The sequence below is a fragment of the Rhododendron vialii genome, chromosome 12a (genome assembly GCF_030253575.1).
Source record: "Rhododendron vialii isolate Sample 1 chromosome 12a, ASM3025357v1".
NCBI classification, from domain to species: domain Eukaryota; kingdom Viridiplantae; phylum Streptophyta; class Magnoliopsida; order Ericales; family Ericaceae; genus Rhododendron; species Rhododendron vialii.
In genome coordinates this window covers 27842175-27867816 of record NC_080568.1, presented here as the reverse complement: position 1 = coordinate 27867816, position 25642 = coordinate 27842175, and the positions used below count along the sequence as shown (strand labels likewise).

The following is a 25642-nucleotide window of genomic DNA, read 5'->3' as shown; positions in this document are numbered from 1 at the left end:
GGCTACGATAGGGACCTAAGGAGTAATAAGTATGGGCTCCCAGTGTAAATAAGAAAACTTAATCCCACCAGGATTCTATTTCTTATTTCACTAATTATAATTCACCCCACTACAGAATTATAATTGCACTCCCGTCCTTATCTCAATTATATTATGAGCTCCATGATATTAAATACTCATTAATCTCTCCACGTTAAGATTACAGATACCCGTTGATTAAAATAAATTACTAACAATGGTGTCTCCCGAGCATGCCAACGAACAGAGCCGTCCCTCTTACCTATACCTCTCCCTAAGAATTCAGCTTGTTCGTTCACGGTTTTACATCAGAGAGTGAAGCAAATACAAAGAGGTTGACTGTGCGAGATTGCAAATCTTCTATTGGTTTTGCGGTCCTCTCCCGCACTACAGATTCTAAATTGTTGTTGGAAGGAAATCAGGGTAGGTAGAGTCATAGGTTGACGCACGGTGATGCAATTAAGATCGGATCGATCGATGTTAGCGACGTAGAGAGAAAACAGAACCTATAGGAGTATAACAAAACGGTAAAACAGAGAGTACTTCAGCAAGCAAACTGCTGATTACAATTGACTTCATTTCAATAAGGGAAAATGAACAACAATTCAAATACAAATAGAAAGACAGATGACGCGCGCACAAAGCAACTTATGAAGGGGCGGGTACTTGATGAATCCACCACTGCCTGATTTCTGCCTTCCCCAAAAAGTTCAGAGACAGAAACCAAAACCTCCATAGTCACCTCAAACTGGGGTAGTATAAAATGACCCAAAAAAACAAGGACCCCACCCTAAATTAAGGCCCTTTTTATATCATTTTCAACCCAAACCCAACTCCTAAAATGACTCTTTTACCTTAAGAGCCATCTTAAAATAAAATAAAATAAAACCCTTTTCTTTTCATTTTTTGACCCAAACCAACCTTTGAAAATGACTCTTTTACCCTAAGGACCACCTAGAAATATACCTCCTTTTTTTTTCCCTCCCATTTTCTGCCGAAACCCAACTCTGAAAATGAAAGGTACCATAAAAACTAGTACAATTGAGACCGATCCGATTCGAGTCTCATTACTGCAAGCTGCAGTATTCTTGCTTATTTCTTTGACTATCAGTTAAAAAAAGAAAAATGGAAAAAACGAGACTATTACTACTAGGTAGTTCCAATTTAATATGGAGGAACTACTAGGTTTAGAGGTGGGTTCCCGAATTCAGGGGAACTGCCCACCGCTAAAGGTTTGGCCAAAGGACCAGCCAGCAGGGGCGACATCGTAATTGACCACGGTTTGGCCATCACTTGCTGTGACCTTGAAAGAGAGGCTTTGCCCATTGAGGTAAGTGTTGCTCTGCCAGTTTTGACCCCAATTCCTGGACATGGGCTGCCAATCAGTCTTCGACCCTTTGATCGAAACGGAATGGACGTCTCCTGCACCTCCGACGTTTGTGATTAGGACCAAGTTGAAGTACGAGTGGCCGTTGATTGTGAATCTGATGCCTCCTTTTTTAGAACAGGATACCCTGCGATTGAGCAAATTTACCACAAAATTTTACGAGCGACACAAATATGACGATTTTAAAGTTCCTTGCCAATATTTTCACAAAATGCTACTTACATTTCAGCTGCAAGCCATGTATGTATGTGCAAAATATGTATGCATCCATAAACACACAACAGAATTTGGTGGGCCGGAATTTACAAGAAAAATACCATTTTAACCTTAACCTTACCCCCAACCATTTCTCAGACCTATAATGGGTACATCCTACAAGGGTTTAAGTTAGGTTTTATGTTACCCTACAATAAGGGTAATCTCAAAAAGACACAACTTCTGTACATACAAGATGCTGTGACCTATTTACCAAAGAAAAAAGTAACATATAGATTGCGGTGCATGTTCATAAATGCTTTTAACTGCAGAAATTAAAGGAAACTACGTATACTCAAATTTGAGGGCATAGATCTAGACACAAATGTGTTGAAACCGTCGTCTAATTGTTCCAAAAACCTACGAGCTTGTTCGTTTTGAGTTTTTGGTTTTTTGATTCTCTCTCAACGCACGGTCTTCAATAAATTTTCTCTCAATTATTACTCTTATTTCTCTCTCTCTATCTCTCTCCACTCAAAATTCAAATACCAAAACAAACAAGCTCATGTGTTCAGATCTTCGGACATAAATCTGTACGTGTAGCATTGCTCGGAATTAGTATTATTATTTATAAAGTGCATTATACAAACCTTCTGTAAGAAACAGGGACAATCCCAGCCCTGTACTGAGCAATCTGTTGGAAAATAGGTTGGGAGAGGTCAAAGTGGTGCTGAGGAGGGTTGCACCACCCTCCTGCGTTGTTTGGGAGGGCATTGTTGGGTGGGCAGAAGTTGGTGGCTGTGACCACAATAGAGCCAGGGATGCACCACTTTTGGTCATTAACACACTTGATTTCAAAACAAGCCCCACAGCTCAGGCCACTGTTGAACAGTGCTGTGCTCAAGGCTGCTGTGTTTGTCCCATACCCTTGGCTGTACAGGTTCCCATACCCACATGCCCCACCTGCAAAACCACACACAAGGTTCCAAAATCAAGAACTAGGAAAGAAACAAAAAGGTTGGTTATGGGGACTTGCGAATTAGTTATAAAGGGCAATTTGGGTATGTAACATTAATGCAGCAACTACTTTTTTTTTGGTTCGCCGGTCAAAGATGTTCATGCCAGCTTACGCACACTTCAACTAATTTCCTTTCCTATCCGGTCATAAGCAGGCCATCTACGCCAAGATTAAATAAGTCGCAAGAAAATTAAAAACGTCACAAGAACCTCAACATGAGAATCAAATTCTAGTCAATTGTGTGGAGCGCAAAGGCACCAATCAACCAAACTAGCCCTAGCTAGGGCTTCGGAGAAACTAGTACTACTGGTTACGGTTATCTTAGCTGGACCGGCAAAAGTGAGCCTATAAAACAGTGGGTTTTGATAAAACAAGGTAGTTAACGTTTCAAAAAATGGGTTTTTCTTTAAATATTCTTTGGAAACAACTCTTGAAAATCTGAATCAAAGAAGTTTTCGATGGAATTTTTTTATTTTTATTTTTGGGAAAACTAAACACAAAAAAAAAAAGAACAGATTCTAAAAACTGCAACTATTTGGGTTGAAATTGTGTATTTAATTTGCAGTTCTCACAATGCAAAACTGGGTGACACAAAGAGAAATTAAAGTGGATATTTGTGTTGAAATTAACATACCCATTGTGCCAGAAGCATCACCGCCTCCATAGAAAGTGGCATGAGCATCAACCCATCCCTCATCATACCCACGAACACATGAAAATAGAGAGAGAAATCCCACTATGGAAAGGCCAAGAAGAGTCATTTTACTTCCAAAACTTGGAAAGCAGGTAGAATGTGTGTGTGTGTGTGTGAGAGAGAGAGAGAGAATGAATGGGAGGGAGTTGTGAGGAAATTGGGAGGGGGTGAGGTGAGAATAAATAGATGCTTGGGGGAATGGGAAAGAGAGGAAGATGTCTGCTTTAGGAGTAAAATTATTCTGTGGTCGTTCCGAGACTTTAATCTCACTAGAGTCTGTACCAGCTAATTTTTGTCCCAATTTGTTAGTCATTTTTTAGAGTTCTTAGAGTTTGTGTTAATTTCAATTGTTTATACTTTGTCAATGTTTTATGTAAATTTAAAAACTTTGTTAAATGGAATTAAATAATTTTTATCAAACAATATTCGTATTATAATGGAAAAGTACTATCAAGTAAAAAATATAATCCAATTTTTATCCAGTTAGGACAGAACAAGACCCGACAAATGGGAACGAAATATTTAGTGATGGATGCAAACGAGCCGAGTTTTATAGTGTTCGAGCTTGGCCCATTAACCAAACAAGCTTAACAGCCTGAGCTCAACTCGGCAAATGAGTCGGGCCAATTATTTAACCAGCCTATGTAACTAGCCGAGCTTTTGAGTATTGAGCTCGGCTCAATTAGAAAACGAGATTACAACTTGAGCTCAAACTCGATTACTAAACGATTCGAGCCGAACTGAGCCACGAACTGCTCACAAGCAACTTTGTTCGTTTGTTTGGAGCCCTAGACTCCAAGGATTTAAGAGAAGCGATGTGACCATGCTCCGGGGGCTTCTAATAATTTTTCTTGCTTTGGCGAACGTCACAACGACTAACGGACGCTGCTTTCGAGTCTGTGGGGGCCTGGAACGGCCAGCTGCAACCACCCGGTTCTTTTTAACGTAGCCACTTTTCTGTTTTTGGCTCCAAACCACGTGGGTTTCAAGGTGGCCGTTAAGCCTTTTTGGGGAAAATTCAAATTTGAAGAACATTGATTTTTTTAAATTTTTTTTCCTCAATATTTTATATAATGGCTTGCATTCTTATAAACTGTTGTCTTTTTTAACAATTGTCTTTTTTTGTGTAAAGTGTTGTCTTTTACGAACTTTTTTCAACATCAATCCACGTTCTTATACTTTTTTTAATTTCTCGCTTCAAGACGAATGAGTAATCCCAAAAATTAGACGAAAAGCTTAACAAAAAATAGCGAAAAATAAAAATAACGAAAAAAAATTTAGACAAAAAAGTTGGGCGAAGGCGAGAAGAGCCACCTCTGAAAAATGATTTACGAAAGTTGTGTTTGTATAATAGCTATGTGGAAAGGAAAAGAGTTTTCCCTGTAAATTCAAGTTGGGTTTCTCCATTCAAAAAAAAAAAAAAAAGGGTTGTGTTTCTAATACTTTCTATTTCCCTTGCTTAACTTTAAGGTCCGAGTTTTATTTAAGTTGCAATATAGTTAAGTGAGAGGTAAGAGCACAGCCGGCCCTGAGTTAAAGACTTGTGCTGCAACCGCTTTAGACCTTCAAAAAAAATTAAATTTCAGGAGCTTCTCAAACTTTTTTACCCCTTATAATCGTCCAACCAAAGGGCCTCATTTTTAATTTTTGTTTTAAGTCTCTGAAAAGTCAGGATCGGCTCTGGGTAAGAGAACCCTCAATTAGTTAATTGTTGACAAGTGATAGATAAAAGAACCCTTTTTAACACACACACCAAAACCCAAACTTTCCTGATGTAGGAAGCTAGCCCATAACACAAGTCTAAAAGCCTCGCCCATCCTTCAGACGTGCCCAATTACATGAGCTTGGCCCTTAATCCATAGGAAAGTGGGCCAAGAACTTGATTTTTTTAGTAAAGGATAAGAGAGTCATTCCACTTAATCCACTCAACTGAGCAATTGCTTACTCGTGAGTCGTGATGGCAAGAAGACCCCTTTTAATACACACTAACTCAAACTTCCCGATGTGGATGTGGGAAGCCCAAGTTGTAATATAGTTAAGTGTTTAATTTACTATGTTTTTTTTATTGTTTTATGTCTCATCGAGTAAGGAATACTTGAAAAAAAATTGCATTGATCGAATATTTGTAGTCATATGCGTGAGACACATTTTCTTGAAGTTTATACTCAAAATCATACCCATTAAATTATTTCATGAAGAAACGTATGTGGGTTCATATAGTCACCGACACTTGATCAATTTCGTTGTTTGCATACATCTTAAACTCGACAAGCAAAATAAAATGAGGAGTTCAGATCGAAGTAATCGGCTAGAATAGACCCTACGAATTCTAAAACAGCTTTACCGATATCGAATTGAGCTAATTTTTTTCAAAAACCCATAGAAAAACATTTTAATAATTGCTTGCAATTTAAATAAACTTTGTAGGACCCAAAAAAATAAATATTCAACAAAGGTTTTTATTTTTCCTCAGTTCAAATTAAACTAGGACTTAAGGGTTGAAATTGGGGGATGGGGTGAAACGGTGCCGTACGCCGTTCTAAGCTGGACAGCAGTTCTCCCGAGTTTGTCTAAAAAATGCTGATGTGTGGTCAGGGTAGTCCGGACAAAACTCTCTCTCTTTTACTATTGGTCAAAAGTCCAACACAAACTTAAGTACTAGGTGAAGAACATTGTTTCTATTGTACTTTTGAAGTTGTTGAAGAACATTCAAACGTACACCACAAAGTGATTCTTTATTACTTGAGCAGCTTGAACGATACTTAAAATGTTGCAAAGTTATAATTACGAGCATGTTGAGAATTACATTGAGGGCAATGGGTAATAATAATGTCCAACACTTAAAAAATTCCCAACTACAGCAACATCAGTCCTCATAACGATAAGAAAAAAAAACTACTCAAGAACTCTTCATAAAGAGAGAGAAAATAAATCCATGTAAACTTCGCAAAGACTTGGTTGAATCATGTTTGTCCGAAGAAAATGAACAGTCGAAGTCTGGTCATCTTTCTTTTTTTCCTTATCTAAAAGGTGAGAAGGTAGCAACCAAGCGTAGGAACTTTTTCCTAGGCATGATCGTAGGAACTCCAGACAAACAGCGAGCCTTGAAAGGGACCAAAGAGCCATAACAACTACCACCTCGCCTAAAACTAGTCAAACACAGTCGAGGGACATTGTCAGCACGACTCGAACCTTAGACCTTGTGGCCACCCAAACCAAAGCCATGAATGTTTAGGCTTTGAACCACAAAACTACCACCCTTTGTGGTTGGAAGTCTAGTCATCTAATTTTCTCATATAATGGAAATTTGTCATTACGATGGATTCCAATTTCTGATAAGCTGTCTCAAACGAGAATTCACGCGAGAGTATTCCTGCATGCCTGCCTTATTGAATTACCGAATCGTTGAAAACGAGCGAAACGGTGGAAAAATTGACTTGCAATTCAATACTACCATCCGTTAGGCTGCAGACCCTTTTGTTCACAAGCCCACAGGAACACACATACAGAGGGACAGAGAGAAGACCGCATGTGGATGATGTAGCCAAATTACAGAAGAATTTTTTTTTTTTCTAACGGAGGTAATTTACAGGAGAAATTTTTGGGGTGCCGAGCGGATACCACGTGGCCGTACCTATGTTGGGAGTCTTGGGACGGTCCAGATTTATTCTCTCTCTCCCATCTCACCCGACCACTCTCTCTCCTCTTTTTCTCTTTCTAAAATTTGATTTGAATGGCTGGAATTGCCGACGGGATACCATGCACGTTTGTGGGACCCGTGCCCAGCACCCAAAAACTTCTCAATGTACAGATGATTGAAGAAGCTAGCTGTTTCTACATTGGGAGAACCAACAAAAAATCTTTTTATCTCCATTTATTTGAGTCCATTGAATTGTAAGCATGGTTCTTCTGTATGTACTTCCAAAAGCTTGGCAGCGGCAGCAGCCCATGTGCTTTAGCATCCTCCAATTGTACCCCGTTTTCACTATATAAAAAAAAAAAACTCTACGCATTTTATCATATCGTTTTCACTAACAAAAAACACTAAACTTAACGCATTCAACCAACTGGTTTCCACCTATGAAGCACTGACACTCCAAAAGGGCGTTGTGGTCACGTATTGGATACGGGGACACGGCGGGAGCACACCCAAATACGTATTGGACACGGTTGGGGGTCAAAATGTAATATATTTTTAATTTTGAGGGGTTAATATGAAATTATTCGAAAACATTTGGGTTAAACTCTAATTATGCCTTTATTTGGAGTAATGAACCATGATAATCTTATGCATTCATATAGGACATGTCTTCATTAATAGACATGGAAGAAAGAAAAAATATATGTATATATGTAATTATATTTATTTATTTGTTTATACACGTTGCGTGTCCCCCGCCATATCCGTATCCCCATTTTTTTAGAATTGTCATGTCCCGTGTCTATATCTGTGTCCGTGTCCATATCCGTGTCCGTGCTACATAGGTTTCCACTAATAAAAAAAATTACCAACTCAATGACTTTTTCACTCACATACCCATCGAAAACTTAATCACTACCGGAAACAACTTGACATGCATTTTTCAACAACTTATTCACTACCGGAAACACCTAAAACTTTTCAACCACAAATAAAAATCTATAAATTTTTCACTACCGGAAACACCCAAAACTTTTCAACCACAAATAAAAATTTATAAAATTTTCACTACCGGAAACACCCATTCAAAACTCAAGACCATGAGCGATCGAGTAATTATTCAGGGTCTTGGGTACCGCCACATGGTGCTCCAATACTCTTCTTATGCTCCACACATTTCCATAGGGTCTGTAACCTTAGTACTACTTGGTCTCACATAAATGTTTGTTGGATAAGTGTGTTGGAGCGCACCGCAACCCACCAAATAATTTTTCTGAGCGATCTAATTGTATATTAAGGTGTGTTGAGGAGCTATTAATTTTTCAATATTTTTTGTTATAAATTGAGAATTATAATCAGAACCTGTAGATGTGTTTAGATAATATCGCAGTTGTCCCTGATTTATGAATAGTAAATTGGATTTTGAGGTTTTAATAAAAATCTGTATGGACAATATATGAAAAACATAATTTATAGAAGGATTTTATGAGCTAAAATATAATCAAACCAGAAAGCTCAAACCTATTTGTGATTCAATAGACCAGAAAAGAAAAGACAATCAGTAGTCAGCCTTTTCATCTATACATGGCTAGAAAGAATTTATCAAGACAACTTGTCTAGAAAGAATATTGGTGTGATTCCATAGAGAGAAGAACAATTATAGACCTGAAAAGTCCAAAACTAATTTTTTCGAAGATCGGGAATGTCCATGCTAACTTACACACCTCAACAAATTCACTAACTGGTCTGGTCGAAAGCAGACCATCAACGAGAAATTATTATATTACGACCTGACCCCAAAAATCGGACCCTATTTAATTACGTGGGGAGCAAACCCACCAAGCAACTGAAGTCACACTTGCGGCGGCCAAGTCCAAAACTATTTGTGAAGGAGGTAATGCCATCCAACTCATGAAAGCAATCAGTAGGAGGTTTTATGAGATCGCACGTAGCAAACTGCGTCTCTTTCTTTCTTTTTTCTGGCTTATTATTTCTCTGTATTCCAATGAAAACAGTTTGGATTTACTACTCCATTTTCCTGCTTTTCTGATTTGCTTCTCTGTGTGTGTGTTCTGATTTCCGTTTGTTCTTTTCATATCCCCGACGTGTTATTATCAAGTGGATCTACGTGATTATATATTTGACCGTTGATATCATTATCAGGATTTTGTCTTGATCGACCTGCGGCAGCTCTCTCAAACAAGAGGGCCATGTTACCATTCGCTCTGTCGGTTGCTGGACCTGGGATGCTGCGTGGCAGTCAGGGGCAGACCCAGGATTTAATTACAGTGGGGTCAAATATCTACAATACATGTAATTTTGTGGGATTTTTTGGGGAAAAATATTATAGTTGGGGGCAAAATTACAAAATACTCCTCAAAACTATACCTGTCTAGAGGTATTTTGGAACTCAGCGGGGTCAAGTGACCCCGCTTGCCCTATACCGGTTCCGCCACTGCTGGCAGTTCTCTGCCGAGCGGGTGTAGAGCTGTTAATTCGGCCACGACTTAGATCGAATCTGAGCACATATAAATTTGAACTATCCATTACTCGATTAAAATCCGAATAATCAATTGACAAAATGAGTAGCCGAATTGGCCACTCTGCACCGCTTTACAGGGATTCTGTCGGTCCAACTCGGTTGCTATATTTGTCAAAGTCATGAAAAATAATTGGCCGCTCTGCACCGCTTTACAAGGATTCTCGTTTTCACTAACAAAAAACACTAAACTTAACTCATTTTACCAACTGGTTTCAACCTATGAAGCACCAACACTCCAAAAGGGCGTTGTGTCCACGTATTGGACACGGGGACACGGCGGGAACACGCCTAAATACTTATTGGACACACCACATGGCTTGTCCAATAATTTTTATTATTTTTTGATAGGGGACACGCCAGGGAGTCAAAATGTAATATATATATATATATATATATATATAGACACACACACACACACACATATTTATTTATTTATACATGGATGGGAGTCAAATTTTGATGATCCGAACCGCTCAATGTGTTCAAAACATGATTTTAAGTATGCCCACGAGAAATTGGCCAAAAAAATAACTTGGAAGGGTTTGATTTGAACAGTTTTTTATTGAACCGTTCAATAAAGTTCAATAAAAAATTGTTCGCATGAAGCCCTTTCCGGTCATTTTTTTTGCTGATTCTTATAGTTACCCTTAAAATTACGTTCTGATTACATTGAGCGACTCGGATCATCAAAATTCAATCGGAAACTTGGGGGGGTTTAGAGATTTTTTTAAAGGTCCCCGGAACCGCCCCGAATATATATATATAATTTTGAGAGGTTAATATGAAATTATTCAAAAATATTTGAGTTAAACTGTAATTATGCCTTTATTTGGAGTCTTGGACCATGGTAATTTTATACATTCATATAGGACAGATTTTCATCAACAGACATGGAAGAAAAGAAAAAATATATGTGTGTGTATATATATATATATATATATATATATATATATATATATATTTTTTTTTTTTTTTTATTTGTACAGGTGGCGTGTCCCCCACCATGTCCGTATTCTCATTTTTTAGAATTGTCATGTCCCGTGTTTGTGTCCATGTCCATGTTACATAGGTTTCCACTAATAAAAAAAGGAGGCTTAAAGAATCATTCTCAAGTGCCACTATTTGTAAGTTTTCATCCGGCAATTTTTTTGCACTTATAATTTCATCCTCATTTTTTCATAATAGCAAGATTGTCCCTTTAGACCAAAAATTAATTCTCCCATCCCGCGATAAAATCGGCGCAAGATTTCCTCTCAATCCCAAAATTTCCGCCAGTCTTCCATATCCATTTAATTCCTTCTACAGCCAAACCTTTTACAACCCCACATATCCATTTTATTCTGCCCACATGCAAACCTTCCCCCAAATGGAAGACGACCAGAACGTCGTTGGTAGTGGAAGAAGGACAACTGCCGCTGAAATTAAGATCCCAAATGGCTTCCTCTGCAACTGTCGCCCGCCCAACTCCTCCGGCCCGTTGTCGCCGTCAACCAAATCGTCGCCGATCGGCACAGTCAAGCCATCGTGAAATATGATCTATCTGTCTCTTGATCGAGACCACCACTGCCCGACGCATCCATCATGCCATCCCCGACCGGCTCCGTCAACCCATGGTTGATTTGATGGGTTGATCGATTTTGATGGGGAGATGGGCATGGAGGAGATTGTCGGCGATGACGGGTTGAAGATCGTTAGTCGTAAGATTTGTATGATTTTTGTACAATAAATATAAAATCTAGAAATTCATTCGGATTGATAACATGACCTATTTTAGGGTTTCAAAAGTATTTCATGGTTTATTTTGGTGATTCGATTCATGGTAACCTGTCCAAATAATTTTCCATGATTTCAAAAATTACCTTGCATGGTCATTATAAAACATGGTGAATTTGCAGAAAATATTCATGACCCCAATCCATGAGATTTCCAATTTCTAGGATAAACATAAGCTTAAAATCATGGCAGGTTCCGATAAGGGGATAAATATGAGTTTTCCAAGTGTGTAATTTTGTAGATTGGCCATAAAAAGAATGCTCATGATTTTTCTTTTTCATGGAGCTTGGTCACGATGTACATGTTGAATTTCAGAAAAATAGTCATAAAAATGGTTGTCATTCTCAATTGTCATGATTCATGAAAAAATAAACTATGTTAAATTTGATGAAACAAACTATGAAAAAATGGCGAACTTGCAAACATGAAATAAATTTTATAGATAATTCACAAAAAACATGGCCGGTTTGAAAAATATGGCGATTTGTGCATAAATCGATGTGCATATTGAATGGAAAGAATTTTAGTTAGTTTTGAAAAAACTAACTAACTAAAATTCATAAAATTAAATAGAGAAAATGATTTAGAATATTTCCATTAAGGATTTGAAAATTTGAGAATTCAAAATGTACCCCATTTCTATCCATTAATGTTCTCATGATTTTAGGTAACTTAATTACTATAATCCCACTAATTTAGAAAAGAAATATATACATACCTATGAATATCTTATTAAAAGTGTAAGATATGTAATTCATCATCTGAAAGGATGAAAACATAACTGTTCAAAAAGTGCCGGATGAATACTTACGTGGGATGAAGTCTGAGGATGGATATTTAAAAACTCCTAAAAAAAATTACCAACTCAATAACTTTTTCACTCACATACCCATTGAAAACTTAATTACTACCAGAAACACCTAAAACTTTTCAACCACAAATAAAAATCTGTATGGACAATATATGAAAAACATAATTTATAGAAGAATTTTATGAGCGAAAATATAATCAAAACCCAAAAAGCTCAAACCTATTTGTGATTCATGCTTCGCCTTCAAACCTCGCCTTCAAATATAGGGTTGAATACCCCAAGCGTAGGGCTAGGTCGTTGGTAGCATAATATCCGGAAGTCCGGGATCGTACCCACAGAGAATTCGAATGTAGCTCAATTGGATTGTAGGTTTTATATGGTGGATTGTGGCGTTTAAGACGGCCAACTTGGTTTTGCTTTGAAACGATGAAAATTGCCAAGGCAAAAGACTAGGATAACGCTTAATAAACTAAAAGGAGGCAAGTCTAAGGATCGTCTAACCCTTGACTTAAGCCGTTACCGGTTCTCAATATAACTCAGGCGAGAGCCACGACCGCGTGCTCACGCCCGGAGAATTTAGCTTTAATGACTACGTTTATCAAAAGATGTGATTAACCGGAATTAAATCAACCTATTTTTGCTAATGTATCTAACACGTAGGGGGCCACGAGCCCTCAATATGTCGCTTGCCAAGACCGCTTGACTAAACTTCATACCAAGGAGTTAACACGCCTCGCTTAGACCAAAAAGGCTAGGTTAATGAAATTCTGAAAACCAAGATTTTAAGCCCGAAGGTTTGAGAACCAAATAACCACCTAAGTCCTCGGGAAAGATTACCCCGAGACTTGGCCTATCAACTACTCACACATAGCTAAAGCATGAAAGAAAGCATAAAAACGAGACATGACTTTTAACCGATAAAAACGAAAACAAACTTGATATTATAAAAGATCTAGTCCGTAGGAACAACTTTAATAAACGAGAAATTAACAAACGAGAATTACTTACTTGAGTTCTAAGAGATTACACTATGAAAAGCTTCAAGAACATTAATGGAAGAAAAATTAAAGCTATTAATTAACTAGATAACAAAGGGGAGAGAGGAGACCCCTATTTATACACAATGGGTTTCTCTCTCCTCAAATATCTAAAAACATACTATAAAAGGCAAGTATTCCACAAATGGAAAGCCCAAAAAGCAACAAATATCTGGCCGGAAGCTCTCCGTATCGATACAGAATAAGCAAAGTATCGATACCACATCGTTAAGCTGAAAAGGCCAATCTCCCGTAACAATCCCGTATCGATACAGATTATGGCCGTATCGATACGGGAAGCTCTGCTTGGAAAGGTAACAAACGCGTATCGATACGCCTTAAATCCGTATCGATACGGAATGCTTATCTCTGGTTCTTCAAGCCAGCCTCCCAATCTTGACACCCGACGACCGTTGGCTTGCCCGATGCTCCTCGCCTTCGTTCTTTGGTCACTTTGGCACAAGTTCCACCGAGCGATGATTCTTGAATTAACTTGGGGGTTGACTTTGCACTCAAAATACGCCTTTTAAGGGCGTTTTGCCTGAAACACTTAACAAACTACCTTACAAGCAATATTGACTAAAAACGACAAATAATAGCTAAAAGCACTTCTAACTAACGGACTTAAGCACCATGATCAAGCAATCTTAGGTGCGTATCACACCCCCCAACTTGAACTTTGCTAGTCCCTAGCAAACTAAAGCAAAACATATTAAACTAAGCTATGCAATCTTCCCAAGATTCAAGATACAAAAATTATGCTCAACTACTACAACTAGGCAAGAGTCCAAAACAGCCCTTCAAATCTGAGTACATGCAATCCACACACAAGCATGCCATGAACTAGGATGAACAAACTTTGCCATATTAGAGTAGTCAAGCATGTGTGCACCACAACGAGTTTCGACTCCAAAACTCACAAGGATACACTCTTATTCGACTTTTCACATAGTGAGATACAAGATACATCCCATGACAAGCGCTAGCGAGTAAATGCAATAGCCAGAGACAAAAAGCTACGCATGCTATCGAAGGAGCACTAAGAACGAAAGGAAAGCTAATTATTCACAACTATGCACGTCAAGGAACAAATCATACTCAAAAAGTAATAGATATCAATCATGCATCAAATGGAGTTAATTAGCGTCCAAAAGATCAACGGAGGACTTTATTAGCTTATAACGACCTTGGATACAAAGAGAAAGGGACTACAAAAATGTAGTGGCCATATACTAGCTCGGGTCAACTACCTTTGGCCACTACCGACCCTAAACTACCCAAGGCATGGTCACATATCGGCCAAACACCAAACAAAATTGCGAAAAAGAAATAAAGAAAAACTACTACCACCGACTCAACCACACATACTTGTCATCCTCATCCGGCTTCTTACGGCATTAAGCCTCGAGCTCCCCCTTTCCATCGGACTCTTTTCATCCGGAATGTAAGTTTGCCCGGAGGTTACATCAATCCTCTCATCATAGTATTCAATCTTCTTTCGGATATGATTTTGCTTTTTCATAGCATTTCTTTAATTTTTCTTTGAGGAATAGGGTCATTTGAGGTGAGATTTGTAAGGAGATAGATTGAGGGGCCAATGTTGAGGGCTTGGAGAGAGAGATGAAAATTTGGAGCTTTAACATTTGTAGTGGGAGAGGAGAGATAAGGAATCATGTACCAATTTTCGCCTTTTTGCATCCCCACCACTTCTATCACATTCACACCACCCCCAAACCTTCTTAAAACATTGAAAACTATAGACATATAACCCTCCGAACATCCGGTTACCTAGGTTTGCACAACGGAAGAGACTCGGACTATGGTTCAAAATAAGGACAAAGTGACTCTTATGTGGTTTAATCAAGCAAAAATGCCTTGAATCATTTCCTAAGTACGCTAACAACTCCAAACAAGATGCACAAGAGATATAAACACTACTCAAGCATGAACAAAAGATATTATTTACGCAAATGCGGAAAATGAAAGCAAAAAGCATGGGTTGCTTAAGAATGAATCTCTACTCTAGCGATGCACAACACTTGACTTGACTTTTAGGCTCAACTTGTTCATCAATGTTCATGTATATGCTTGTGACAAAGATTCAAACATACAACCGAATTCAATGGGATACACGACTCTTGCCATTGACACAATTGAGCATAATTAAAGTGTCTAGCAAGCGAAATCACTATTAACAAGGGAGAATTGCAAACAAGAGCAAAAATTTTGATAAGTCTCAACAACATATATATAGCATATATATATATATATATATATATATATATATATATATATATATATATATACCCCTCCCCCCAACTTAAACGATGCTATGTCCTCATAGCATGAAGAACAACAAAATTGAGAGGAAAGAACAAAAGATTGTACCTCCGGAGGAATGTCAACCCCCGTATACCTCGACCAAGTTGGAGGCTTTCTTGTCAGTGCTTCCCTTCGTCATTGGAACTGCTTCCAAGGCTCATTCTTTCGGCTCCTCTATTGGAACCACAGCTAGTCACACAAGGTCATCGCCGGGGCTTTCTTGGTCTTACAACCGCGACACGTAATCGCACCCATGCTTAGGGCTCCTGAATGCCTCACTCACCCTAGCTTTTAGACCTAAACCACCAAGGCTGGTATGGTAGCTTGCTTACCCTGCAAAAGACTTAAGAACCAACTACCTACAAAGAAGCAAATGACATTAGTACCGCCCGGCTCGTGTTATCCGGGCGCCAACAAATGACAAGTAAAATTAAATCCACCAAATCGTCACGTGATTACACGGGTACTACTTTTCTCCCCATATCCAACTCATAGTGTCGTAGAGCAAGTCATGCAACAACTTAGAGCTAGAGACGGGTGGCTATACCGGACCATCAAAAAAGAAAAAGAAAAAAGAAAAGAGAGGGAGAAAAAGAAAGAGTTTATGTACGTTCAACCAAACGCGGACTCCGAACATTTAATATGGCATCAAAAATTATTACCATGAACATACCACTCAAATTTATACTCTTTATCAAGAATTGAATTCGACCATGCCACAAGAATAAATACTTGGAGTAAAGCAAGTGCCGAATTTGTTTCATAAACTTGAGTTCCACCAAATGCATATTCCAAACTAAATCAATTTTCAGACTATTGACAAAATCTACTATAAAAGGATGGTACACCAAATCAAATTCGTCAACACCAAGAAAATCAATCAATTCGACTTTTATAAGCTCTTACAATAGGGGAGACTCAATATGAAGGGTGACAGCATCAAGAGTCGAGACTTTTGGATGGTTCAAAATTTCTATAGATGGTATCTCCTTAAAGGAAGGAGACAAACTTTCAGGTCTAGTCACATTCTTCCCATCCTGCTCATTCAGCAGAGCATTCAAAAAGTCTACCTCCACATTCGTGTCCTCAACAATGAGAAGTTTCTCCCCCGGATCGTCACACAGAAAGGGATCCATATGGGGAGAACACTGGATATCAGGCTCAACATTTGGCTCACCACCCCAATCAGACTCTGAGGCATTGTCAGAATCTAAACTAACATCTTCAGCAAAGATATGCGGCTCAATTTCCTCTTCCATGGCATTTGAATTGGACTCTTGAAAATGTTTAACAAAAACCCTAGATTGCAAAGTTTGAGCCAATAGATCAAAGAAATCTAATGCTTCAACGGGTTCTTTATCAAACAATTTACCATCGCACAACACATCTATGAAAGCATGACTCTTGTGAGAAAGTCCATCATAAAAATAGTTAGCAATTTGAAAATTTTCAAAGCCATGATTCGGGACCGCAATGAGCAAGACCTTGTATCTTCCCCAACATGCATAAAATGACTCATTCTCTCTTTCAGCAAAAGTTTGAATTTGTTTCTTGAGAGCAAACCAATTGGTAATGGTCATACGACTTTTAAAAACATTAGCGTCATGAGTGGCTATGCATGGGGGTGTAAAAATTTGATTGGGACAAAGGTAATCCCGTAAAGTCTTGTGGGGTGTGAAAGTTTGATTGGGACAAAGGTACTCCCGCAAAGTCTTGTGGGGTATTTCCCAATTTGCTACCGTCATTCTATTAGATAGATAAGACATAAAATAAACAGGCTAGAGGAGCTATGCCGCCACCTCTTTTCTCAAAACAGTTCCGTGGGGTTATGCCACCACCACGTTATATAGACAATAAAAGAAAAGGCAATTGATGCTCAATCTAGCTTCGTTACACCTCAAGTCGAATTGGTGGCTCGGTTAGAGGTATCCGCTAAGTCGAGTTCAAATTACACAAACAAAAATAATAATAATAATAATAAACGGAGTACTTACAGTGGTTTGTCGAACCTCCAAATAAGCTATATTAAGATTCCCCGGCAACGGCGCCAAAAATGCTTCGCCTTCAAACCTCGCCTTCAAATATAAGGTTGAATACCCCAAGCGTAGGGCTAGGTCGTTGGTAGCATAATATCCGGAAGTCCGGGATCGTACCCACAGAGAATTCGAATGTAGCTCAATTGGATTGTAGGTTTTATATGGTGGATTGTGGCGTTTAAGACGGCCAACTTGGTTTTGCTTTGAAACGATGAAAATTGCCAAGGCAAAAGACTAGGATAACGCTTAATAAACTAAAAGGAGGCAAGTCTAAGGATCGTCTAACCCTTGACTTAAGCCGTTACCGGTTCTCAATATAACTCAGGCGAGAGCCACGACCGCGTGCTCACGCCCGGAGAATTTAGCTTTAATGACTACGTTTATCAAAAGATGTGATTAACCGGAATTAAATCAACCTATTTTTGCTAATGTATCTAACACGTAGGGGGCCACGAGCCCTCAATATGTCGCTTGCCAAGACCGCTTGACTAAACTTCATACCAAGGAGTTAACACGCCTCGCTTAGACCAAAAAGGCTAGGTTAATGAAATTCTGAAAACCAAGATTTTAAGCCCGAAGGTTTGAGAACCAAATAACCACCTAAGTCCTCGGGAAAGATTACCCCGAGACTTGGCCTATCAACTACTCACACATAGCTAAAGCATGAAAGAAAGCATAAAAACGAGACATGACTTTTAACCGATAAAAACGAAAACAAACTTGATATTATAAAAGATCTAGTCCGTAGGAACAACTTTAATAAACGAGAAATTAACAAACGAGAATTACTTACTTGAGTTCTAAGAGATTACACTATGAAAAGCTTCAAGAACATTAATGGAAGAAAAATTAAAGCTATTAATTAACTAGATAACAAAGGGGAGAGAGGAGACCCCTATTTATACACAATGGGTTTCTCTCTCCTCAAATATCTAAAAACATACTATAAAAGGCAAGTATTCCACAAATGGAAAGCCCAAAAAGCAACAAATATCTGGCCGGAAGCTCTCCGTATCGATACAGAATAAGCAAAGTATCGATACCACATCGTTAAGCTGAAAAGGCCAATCTCCCGTAACAATCCCGTATCGATACAGATTATGGCCGTATCGATACGGGAAGCTCTGCTTGGAAAGGTAACAAACGCGTATCGATACGCCTTAAATCCGTATCGATACGGAATGCTTATCTCTGGTTCTTCAAGCCAGCCTCCCAATCTTGACACCCGACGACCGTTGGCTTGCCCGATGCTCCTCGCCTTCGTTCTTTGGTCACTTTGGCACAAGTTCCACCGAGCGATGATTCTTGAATTAACTTGGGGGTTGACTTTGCACTCAAAATACGCCTTTTAAGGGCGTTTTGCCTGAAACACTTAACAAACTACCTTACAAGCAATATTGACTAAAAACGACAAATAATAGCTAAAAGCACTTCTAACTAACGGACTTAAGCACCATGATCAAGCAATCTTAGGTGCGTATCAATTCAATAGACCAGAAAAGAAAAGACAATTAGTATTCAGCCTTTTCATCTATGCATGGCTAGAAAGAACTTATCAAGACAACTTGTCAAGAAAGAATATTGGTGTGATTCCATAGAGAGAAGGACAATTATAGAGCTGAAAAGTCCAAAACTAATTTTTTCGAAGATCGGGAATGTCCAGGGCCAATTTCCGCACACCTCAACAAATCCACTAACCGATCAGGTCGAAAGCATCATCAACGAGAAATTACTATATTGCGATCTAACCCTCAGAATCGGACCCTATTTAATTACGTAGGGAGCAAACCCACCAAGCAATTGAAGTCACACTTGTGGCGGCCAAGTCCAAAACTATTTGTGAAGGAGGTAATGCCATCCAACTCATGAAAGCAAGCAGTAGAAGGTTTTATGAGATCGCACACAGCAAACTGCGTCTCTTTCTTTCTTTTTTTGGCCTCTCTCTATCTATCTATCTCTCTCTGTCTCTGATTTCCGTTTATTCTTTTCATATCCCCAACGTGTTATTATCAAGTGAACCTACGTGATTACAAGGGCGGAACTGTTCGTAGGCTACCAGGGGCTGTAGCCCATGTCACTAGCTACCACGAAAACAAAAAAAAAAAACAAAAAACTCTATACGAAAAATTCAATCTAAATAATTTTAGTCCAATCCACCATCCAAATGATTTCAGTTGTCAATACCTCGAACCGCGAGGCTTCCGCAAGTATTTTCTTATCATGTAGAGCACAAGTTGGTGTGCTTAGATTTGTACTGATTCAGTTAATGCAGAGTACTAGCTAATTTGCATAAGTTGGCTTAAAATGTTGGTTCTTACAATCTTACTCTTTTAGGTTTAAATTATAATGGGACAAAAAAATGGAACATTTTTTGATTTTTGGCCCCTCTCTCTCTCTCTCTCTCTCTCTCTCTCTCTCTCTCTCTCTCTCTCTCTCTCTCTCTCTCTCTGTTCTGATTTCCGTTTGTTCTTTTCATATCCCCGACGTGTTATTATCAAGTGGACCTACGTGATTACAAGGGCGGAACTGTTCATAGGCTACCAGGGGCTGTAGCCCATGTCACTAGCTACCACGAAAACAAAACAAAAAAAAAACTCTATACGGAAAATTCAATCTAAATAATTTTAGCCCAACCCACCATCCAAATGACTTCAGTTGTCAATACCTCGAACAGGAAGACTTCCGTAAGTATTTTCTTATCATGTAGAGCACAAGTTGGTGTGCTTAGATTTGTACTAATTCAGTTGATGCAGAGCACTAGCTAATTTGCTTAAGTTGTCTTAAAATGTTGGTTCTCACAATCTTACTCTTTTAGGTATAAATTATAATGGGACAAAAAAATGGAACATTTTTTGAGATTTTTTGATGTCAAAGAGTTTTTACAGGAGCGTTTTTTTTTTTATATTGTGCATGGTAAAGACACCACTGCATTAACTCTTAATAAACAGATATATGATGTCATCACTCGTTACAATCTGGACATTCACAATATGCGAGGTCAAGGGTATGATGGTGTTACCAATACGCGTGATGCATGAATTGGATTACAAGCTAGCCTTATTTCTTAGAAATTGACCGTATGCATATTATATACACTATTTTGCCCACCGATTTTTTTTTATTAGCCCAGGGCAGAATTAAGTCCTGGTTCTGCCCTAGCGTGATTATATATCTGACCGTTGATATCATTATCAGGATTTTGTCTTGATCGACCTGTGGCAGCTCTCTCAAACAAGAGGGCCATGTTACGATTCGCTCCGTCGGTTGCTAGACCCAGGATGCTGCCTAGCAGTTCTCTGTCGAGCGGGTGCAAAGCGGTTAGTTCACCACGGCTTAGATCGAATCTGAGCACATATAAATTTGAACTGTCCATTGCTCGATTAAAATCCGAGTAATCAATTGTCAAAATGAGCAGCCAAATTGGCTGCTCTGCACCGTTTACAGGGATTATGTCGGTCCGACTCGGTTGCTATATTTGTCAAAGTCATGAAAAATAATGGAAAGTTAAAATAAATAAAAGATCTTTCCTTGATTTGGTTTTGAGAGAGAATGAAAATTTTGAGTTAAAAACACAGTAAAATTTTCATTTCAAATTTCTCCCATTTTCCATCTTAATCATTGTTCTTCCTTTCTTCCATTTTTCACAAATTCCAAATAGAGCGTTTGTAAAATTACTTTCTTTCGATGAGTCAAATTGCAGTTAAAAATGACAAAAATCATTTGTGGTGCCTAATTTGTAGCCACGTCACCTAAATGAATTGATCTATACAGAAGATAAAATGAAAAATGGAACTAGTTTAGTTCAATAATCTGAATTTGGGAATGTATGAAAATGACGCAAAACGAGTACTGCTACAACATTTCTATATTTGAACTTCAGACATTATAGCAAGTAAAAAAAATAAATTGCTTATCAAGTTATCTTGATACTAACGGACGAATGTGCTCTTAGATTGAAGTTTTACCAATATCATAGATATAAATAGTTCCGGGTAAGATGCTCCGACAGCATCAGCATTATATCGCTGCATTTCTTTGTTTTCTCTCATTCTGCGAAATGGCAGATGCAAAAAGTATAAATCAAATTAAAAATTTAAGGGAAATACTAAATTGGAGTATATGAAAAACCCGACCTTTTAGTCTAGCAACTATATTTGACAAAAAAAGTTGAGTAATTAAGCACTTCTTTATCTTTTGAGATAAGAAAAGTCTTTCCACATGCAAGAGCTCAATACAAAAGGCTTGTAAATTGTCAAAATTAATTGCCAGAAACCCATGCATAATCAGTGGAAAAACAAAAGAGGCAGAGTTAATCTTGTTGCTTTTTGACCGGATTTTTTTGGGAGTTTGTCGGTTTAATCCGTTGTTAATTTAACCTAGCTACCTCTACCTTCCTAGACTTTTTTGTGTACAAGTGCTTGGAACTTAAATAAAGGTCTAGTGTTTGGTGATTGCGATTGCGTGCTACTTTTTGTTTAATTGAGAGATACCCCCGGTCTTTTTCAAAACAACAATTCTACCTACCTATAAAAGGTACACTGAAAGTATAGTTTGAATAAAGAAATGAACGGTTCAAATTTACTATACAGTGAGTCTGAACCATTAATTTTTTCATTAGAGGTATTTTTGGGATACCAGTGAATCTGAATCGTTGATTATTCCATTCGGAGTACTAATAAATTTGAACAGTTGATTTCCCCATTCGGATTACCTTTTATGAGTATACCTAGCATTGCTTTCCACTAACTAGCTAGAGGAACCGCTCAACTACCTTTTGGAGTCTATCATCCTCTATTTGCATACACATCTCTGACAGGTTTCAGCATTATCAATGCTCGTTGGTGTGTAGGGATCTCTCAATCATAGTATTTGTTATTGGGCCAATAATTTTGGAAAAATAATTTTCACACTTTCTTTTTATTCATCCGTACTTTTTTTTTTTTTATTCACATGAATTTACAATGTTATCTATAAATGTGTAAAAAAATGTATTGAATAAAGGGCAAAATTATAAATTCAAGTGGATAAAAAAGTTTGGATGGATAAAAGGGGAGTGTGGAAATCAATTCTCTAATTTTGGCACTCCACTATTTCATAAATGCACTCCAAACTTTTTCTTCTTCTTTTTTTTGGATCATGCACTCCAAACTTGTTATTCCAGTGCTTAAAAATACACACAGCACAATTTTCAAAGCACACTACAAGACAAATTTTAAAGTACATATATAAAAAAATGAAATACCAAAATCATTTTCCTTCTTGTTATGGGTGTTTTTATTACTTTTTTTATTCATCCTAATATTTTTTATACTTTGTTCTTGTATTGTGTGTGCAATAGTTATTTGTACGTTCTTACTGTATTAGATGTACACGGTAGATTTGTGTTCCCGATCTCCTTCTCATTAATGAAATTTTTACTCTTCCTGAAAAAACATGTAAACGTGGGCAAGATTTTAAAGTTAATTAAATACTAGGAGTACTAGATTAGAACAACCGCTTGGAACATAATGCTCGACAAAAAGCAAAATGAATAGTACCCAAAAGTAATTTTGACAGTTCAACTGTCCCTTAGATTTGAAGACAACCCGCCAAAACTGGAGACTAGATCCCCTGTACGAGTGAAATCCGGACAGAGGCCTGTTTCACCCTTCAGAGCCGTTGATCTCACAAATCAACGGCTAAGATCTGCCGAACACTTCCAAAACAAGAGTAGGAATTCAAATGAGTCAAGCATTAGTGTGTTCGAGTTTTAGTTAAGTCCATGCATACAAATTAAGCTTATCTACACAGATCGAACTACGACTAATCCGAGCTCGCTTTTTTTATTAAACCAATCAAATGTTGTACTAGTATTATATTGAACCAAGCTCGGATCTAGTAGTGTACTATTGAACCAAGCTGAAACCATTAACAACGAGGTTAGCATTGAGCTTTTGCGAACGATTTGATTCATTTGTAGCCTAGACGTGGAGTAACAAACTTTAAGATGAGTAGCTACTCACTGCTCATCCTCAAGCACAGCTTTAGGCCCGTTCCGTTAATATTCTTATTTTTTAAGTACTTATTTTTTACTTTACGAGATAGATCATTCTCTCACCATTTGTCACATTTAATTCAAAAAATAAGTACTTATTTCCATTAACGGAACAAAACCATTGAAACGGTTAATTAGTTGGCGATAACCCCATAAAAATGCTTGGAACATAATGTTCGACAAAAAAATACAAATCAGCACAACCCAAAAGCACTATTGAATTAGGCTCAACAATAGCTTGGATTTGGAGAGAATCCAAAAGCATTTGGAGAGATACTTTTGGGCGTGTAGTCTTGTAGATTAAGGAAAGCAGGAGCAGCCTCTTTAAAAAGAGCAATGTTATCCCCACCGCTCACCTTCACCGCTCTCCCAATTTTATCATCCGTCTCAACAATCAATGGTTCGAATTTTAAAAGAACATCTTCCATGGAAGAATCTTCTAAAATCCTCTTTCCTAGAAGAGTTTTCTAAACCCGAACCGTCCAAAATACTTCTGAAAGGTGAAATTGAGTGCAGTAGGAGAGGGATGAAAAGGATCGGTAGGCATAAAAAGCAGAATGCTCTCACCAAAGTTAAAAGCTGCTAAGTTCACTGGTTACATTTGAAATGGCGGTTTGTAGCTTTCGATTTGTTCTTTACTTCTCATGGATCATCTGCTTTTAAATAGCAAGTTTCATGCGGGCGTGGAGTGCTTTATTTCGTACCCCATTTTTGGCCCAGAGCATGCGTGAGCATATGGGGTGCTCTATTTGTGGAGTGATTATTCAGTGATCTTGGAGCAGTACCATCACGCAAGCTAGGCTCTACGGGCCTTTTTCACCAAACATTGGTGTGGCTCGCACAAATGCAACAACAGGCCGGAATAAGAATGTGCATCCAATTATAAATCAGATTATGTGAGAATCTTATCCGTCCCTATCCTCTGATAACTTTGGATTCCTTGCTTTTTCTTTTTTGATCGATGGCAAATTTCATACATTTCAAGAGTCCGAAAGCAAAGATTACATCACAATAATCAAGAGTGAACCAAAACCGCAAAAATCTAAGACACGAGCTATTGGGCAATAGCACTTAGGCTAATAGGCTCTACGATGCATAGAGCCGAAGCAGACCACCAGACCAAAGTCTAAGGATTCCTTGCTTCATCCTTGAAAAAATGAAAGGTTGAGTTGAATAAATATTTTATTGAATAAAATTACTGAATTACTTCAAATACTCGAATGAAATTATTTCAGATATTGAATTACTTGATATTTGAATCCTGATAATCGTATTCTCATCCCACCTTCAGATTCCGGCTTTCCAAACATAGTCTTTGGATCAATGACGTGGTGCGGAAAAAATTGGAACAACCGTTAATTAAGCCCATTTCGGCCAGATGCATAAAACAGCATTCATCTAAGTTTAGGAAAAACTTTTATCCTTCTAGGGTTTTCTACGGGGGTGGGGGTGGCCGCTACTCTTCACATCCACCTCCCCCTTCCTTCGGCCTCCCTCTTCTTCAGCTCATAGCCTTGTCATGCTACACTTGCACCTTCCCTCCCCCTTCACCCTCCTCCTCCATACTCCCACCCACCCCCCGCCTCTTTCATCTGTCTGCTTGTCCGGCCTTGCGGGGGCCAATCTGATGAAGATTTGAAGATGAGATAGCTTGGCTTTGCTCATCTAGCGAATAAGCCAACAGATCCGGCGCGGCGGCTTCCGGTGACAGTGTCCTCAGCCGATTTTTTTTATTTTCCTGTCTCTTTTTGGTTTCGTTTATTATTTTGGGTTTTGTTGGTTTGGCTCTCTCCCCTTAATGAAAGTTTTCCCCTGTGTGGGGGTTTTGGTTGTCTTTGCCATAGTTAAGGGTTTGTCTTGCTCTCTCTGTTTGGAGATCGGTCATGGCCGATTAGCTGGGGCGATATCCAACTTCGATGTATTCAGCTGTTTTCGGATACAATCTAACTCCTACCATTTTGGGAAAAAAAAAAACATATACCAAATTATCATAATAGCAAAGACAAATTACTGTAGGGTGAACCTGCTCAAGGGGCAAATCTCACAGCCAAAATAACTGACTTTTTTCACCGTTTTAAGTTAGAGAAAATCTTCTTTACGGAGGTGTTGTCGGCACTCAATCGTGACCGTAAGTG

General features: G+C 38.3%; 1 protein-coding gene across 1 annotated transcript; it reads right to left on the bottom strand.

Annotated features, from left to right (window-relative positions):
- Positions 1-558: 558 nt before the first annotated feature.
- Positions 559-3525, bottom strand: LOC131311690 (expansin-A15-like). Its single transcript, XM_058339232.1, has 3 exons — positions 3253-3525; positions 2251-2563; positions 559-1532 (listed from the first exon to the last, which is right to left on the bottom strand). The coding sequence occupies exons 1-3, from the start codon at positions 3377-3379 to the stop codon at positions 1226-1228; spliced, it is 747 nt and encodes a 248-aa protein (XP_058195215.1). The 5' UTR covers positions 3380-3525; the 3' UTR covers positions 559-1225.
- Positions 3526-25642: the final 22117 nt, after the last annotated feature.

Bases quoted from the DNA above. Each gene is read 5' to 3' on its own strand.
- LOC131311690 (XM_058339232.1), bottom strand. From the start codon at position 3,379: ATGACTCTTCTTGGCCTTTCCATAGTGGGATTTCTCTCTCTATTTTCA. The intron at 2,564-3,252 runs GTATGTTAATTT...GTGGTTTTGCAG, and splicing joins TGATGCTTCTGGCACAATGG to GTGGGGCATGTGGGTATGGG. The intron at 1,533-2,250 runs GTTTGTATAATG...GCTCAATCGCAG, and splicing joins GTCCCTGTTTCTTACAGAAG to GGTATCCTGTTCTAAAAAAG.